Source organism: Nicotiana attenuata, chromosome 1, assembly GCF_001879085.1.
Source record: "Nicotiana attenuata strain UT chromosome 1, NIATTr2, whole genome shotgun sequence".
NCBI lineage: Eukaryota > Viridiplantae > Streptophyta > Magnoliopsida > Solanales > Solanaceae > Nicotiana > Nicotiana attenuata.
This window is the reverse complement of record NC_031989.1, coordinates 12,316,642-12,320,783: the sequence shown is the minus strand read 5'-3', so window position 1 is coordinate 12,320,783 and position 4,142 is coordinate 12,316,642. Positions and strand designations below refer to the sequence as shown.

Sequence of the window (4,142 nt, the reverse complement as noted above, 5' to 3'; positions counted from 1 at the left end):
AAGTGAAATCGACTAATTTAACTATCAAGAATAACAACTTAATTTTCGACTGCTTGTTACTTTATCGGCGTTCCAATTGATTGGTTTGGGCACCAAACTATTAACTATGGTAGGTTGAGTTCCATTTTTCATTTAATTTTGTAAAGGCATACCTGCACCTTTTAGAGCTTCAATTAAAGGAAATAGTATTTAGTTTCTTAGTGATGAAAAATTAAAAGACCATTCGACTGCCTTTACCCAAACGATTATTTTGGCAAAACTTCATCCTAAATTGAGTATTTTTCTTCAGTATAATAAAAAAAATAACCAAAATGAAAAAGAAAAGGTCGACTGCCTTTACACGACCAACTTTTGTAATTCTTGGTGTAACCTTTTCTACTATATCCATCAAAAAGTAAAAAATCACGTCCACCACTCCTTATTTTATGTCGGACATATATTTTCAACATTTTACTTATGTTGTGCCACGTCCAGATGGGATACAAGATTTAGGGAAGGTACAAAATACATGTTAAACTTTGATGACCGAAAAAAGGTAGATAAGAACCACCAAAGAATGTGGTGGAATAATTAGGATCCCTCTGCCATTAACCAAAGGACTCGAGTTCGCGTCCCAATAATAGAAAACTAGGGAGCATTTTACCCCCTTACGTGGGCCTATCCAGTGCCAATCTAGACTAGTTGGGAAGATATCTGAAGCTCAAAGATATGCTCCACCTACCTAGTGTAACGAATTTTAAAATCTCAGTTGAAGTTGTGAATTCGCTTTGCTGATAACAAAGTATTAGAGAGAAGCATTGCTATAGTCATGGGTCCAACTCCCCCAGGAACAGGAGTGATAGCTGAAGCAACTTTGCTGGCCTCTTCATAACAAACATCTCCAACTAGCCGATAGCCGCGAGGATTTGTAGCATCCTGTTAGACAACATGAAAATCAACTGTCCTTTAGGGACAATGAGGAGGCAAACATGCATTCCACTACAGGGAAGTAACAAGTAGAGATCTTTTTCCTTTTTTTTGTTGCTTTTTTTAAAGGGTGACGAGCCGTGATCTTTAAAACTATCCGCCATCAAATGGTTGATACATTCTTTAACTGGTCTTATGAACAAGCATATGCTCATGCATATTTTTATATTTTTGCCTTAAGAGGATCATGAGGAGAGGCAATATCAGACACAAGTATAATGCACAATGACAAGGGATGAGAATAAGGAGACAGTTCGTAGATTTCAGACCTCAACAGGATTGATCCCGACATCAATAATCACTGCCCCAGGCTTGATCCAGCTGCCTCTAACCATGTTTGGTTGACCTACAGCTGAGATTATGATATCTGCTTGTCTCGTGATCTCCTCAGGATTCTTGGTTCTAGAATGGACAATGCTGACAGTGGCATCTTCCCTCTAGGGTAAATACAGGAAGAACATAGAGAAGGACAAAAATAATTACATAGATTTTATAAGAGTTCAATACCATGCTATTAGAAAGAAACTCATTGCACACTAGAATATTACCTGCAGAAGCAGAGCAGCAGGCGTTCCGACGATATTACTCCTGCCAACGACAACAGCTCTTTTCCCCTTGATCTCCACATTATACCGATGCAGCAGCTCAATGCATCCTTTAGGTGTACAGGGAACAAATAATGGTTCTCTACCTCGCATCGCTAGCCGGCCAATATTTAGCGGGTGGAATCCATCCACATCCTTCTCAATGCAAACAGCATTTAAGATGTTCTGTTCATTCATATGCTGATCCAAAGTTGATGAATACATATTAATCAGCAATTAGAAGACAACAGCTACAAAGACATTAACAACTATCTAAGTACTATAGCTTTTTATTCTTTATCTATTAACTCATCTCTAACAGCAAAGAGCAAGTCCAGGAGAGCATCTTTTGCATCATACAGCAATATGATAGACATATGAATCAACCACACACTCTAGCAGCAAAAGAACAGTTTTTTCTCCCATTCACACACCTGTTAAAGAGTTATAATTCTATTGAACCTAATATATCAACATGGCATGCTGCATGACATGAGTACAAAAAGAAAGGATAAGATTATTGCATTGGCAGGAATTGCTTAAGTAGAAGCCTGAGCATGCTAGAATACACTATTACTCAAGTGTACAGAAAATGCATCCAAGAGTTACATATATAATAATACTCAAAAGCCATTTAGAAAATAATAAACTAGTCAGTCAAAGTTAGATCAAACTTCAATTCAAGCAACTATATGTTCAATACCAATTACCGCTTCTCAAAGAAGCAAAATATGTTGAGAGACTAGGTTAGTGAAACTACACAACAGCAACAAAAAATCTGATTGGGGACCACAAATAATGTCTTGGTGTAATATCTGACACATTGAGCAGAGGCAAGCTTATGGTTTCTTTCTCTAAATCCAATATTTAGACATAATTCTGGGAACATCTTTCTTCATCTATATCCATTTTGAGTGTAACTTATTCAGATCAAGCCATGCCTATAACATTCATAACTCTAAAAAAATTCAGCAATAAAAGACAATGAATGAAGTAAGGTAGCATACAGAAGGTAACGGTAGCTGAACAAGAATTCCATGAACCATAGGATCATCATTGAAGCCTGAGATATACTTGAGAACTTCTTCTTCTGTTGAGTCTTCAGGCAAACACACTTCATACGATTTGATCCCAACAGCTTCACAAGCTTTTTTCTTGTTGCGGACATAAGTTGCAGAATCCTTCCTGTCCCCAACAAGTACAACTGCCAGGCCAGGAACAACACCTATCGAATCTTTCATCCTAGATATTTCAGCAGTTATTTCATCTCTGACATCTTTTGCAATTTTTTTCCCATCAATAACTTTTGCCGATGCCTCAGTAGTCATTGAGGCTGCACAATAACGAGAATAATGAAAAAATTAAGAATAATAGGCAGAATGAATCCAAGTTCCAACAAAGCCAAATAGCGAGCCAAACAGCAACACTCTGAACACACGAAATTCTCAACTAGCTTACCTACGACTACTGAAGCTCAATGAAGTCATAACTCTTCAAATACTAATTATTAAAACTATATATTCGTTGGTCAAAGTAAAGTCTTGCAGTGAAAGATGAAGTTGCTAAATTGAGAAACTAAGTTTAAAAGATATATCTATCTGAACAAATTCCACAGTTAATTAAGTAAAGGTCTGAACTTTGTATATCTACACCATAAAAAAATCCCATTAGATCTTTAAGCTTTTGTTTCATCCAACCTAAAGCAAAATTGCCAATTCTTTTTTAACTTTTAAACCATAAGAAAATGTGATTTATAGTACTTTTAACTTTGATTCATTATATGAAAATTAAATGAATTGACTGTGCGATATTTTTAACAGAATTTACCAGTGATGACGGAGGAAGAGGAAAAAGATGAGCGAGTTGCACGAGTGATGATGGTTCTGCGAAAACATGGGCTCTGAAGGGGGCCCACAGAGGAACGCAAGTGAATTTGGTAGCGCCGAAAAAGCGGTAGGAGCCGAGCTGCGGCGGTTGACGGCGGAGAGCAGTCGTTTACCTTCATCTTCATCATTGTTACCGGAGATGACGCCATGTTCCGACCAAGAAGGTGAAATTGAGGTCTCAATCTCAGCCCTATACTTGCACCTTTTTGTGTGTTTTATGCGTGTTTGGGGTTTTAGATTTTTTGTTTTTTATGTTTTTGGGTAGGGTTTATGAGCATTAATCAGAAAAAGGAGCTCGTTTTATATTTCTTTTGGAACTGGAATAATCTGAGTGGCCAGAGGAGGAGGCGGAGGAAAAATCAAGCGTAAAAAAATAAAGTTTTTTACATGGAGGAACAAAAAGGAAGACTAACCTGCAATTTAAACTTTAAACTTGTTGCTATGAAGGAGAATGTAGTTCTCTTTGTATTTGTAAGAAAAATATTGAATATTCGTTGCTTTCGGGAGATATTAACAGACTAGCGTACAAGATAAAGAATTGGGAAAGACCATAAATTAGGGCTTCAATCAATAAAAAAGGTGTTGACTTTTCAATTTAACACGTTTCAGTTCCTTTTTAAAACTTTTGAGTAATTACAAGCTGACTTTTGAGAATTTGGGTAACATATGAAGGACTTATTTAACAAATTTATTTTAATTTGAAAAA

The 4,142-nt window shown here is 36.6% G+C and overlaps 1 protein-coding gene across 1 annotated transcript; it reads right to left on the bottom strand.

Moving 5' to 3' along the window:
* On the bottom strand, positions 396 to 3,790 carry LOC109240346 (bifunctional protein FolD 4, chloroplastic-like). The gene is made up of 5 exons (XM_019407002.1): positions 3,378 to 3,790; positions 2,558 to 2,883; positions 1,515 to 1,751; positions 1,236 to 1,403; positions 396 to 915 (listed from the first exon to the last, which is right to left on the bottom strand). Exons 1-5 carry the CDS (start codon positions 3,583 to 3,585, stop codon positions 745 to 747), a joined length of 1,110 nt encoding a protein of 369 aa, XP_019262547.1. The 5' UTR covers positions 3,586 to 3,790; the 3' UTR covers positions 396 to 744.

Coding starts and splice junctions, on each gene's coding strand:
- LOC109240346 (XM_019407002.1), bottom strand. CDS start 3,585: ATGGCGTCATCTCCGGTAACAATGATGAAGATGAAGGTAAACGACTGC. Junction 1,752..2,557: donor TTCAGCTACCGTTACCTTCT/GTATGCTACCTT, acceptor ACTTTGGATCAG/CATATGAATGAACAGAACAT. Junction 916..1,235: donor TCGGGATCAATCCTGTTGAG/GTCTGAAATCTA, acceptor GTTGTCTAACAG/GATGCTACAAATCCTCGCGG.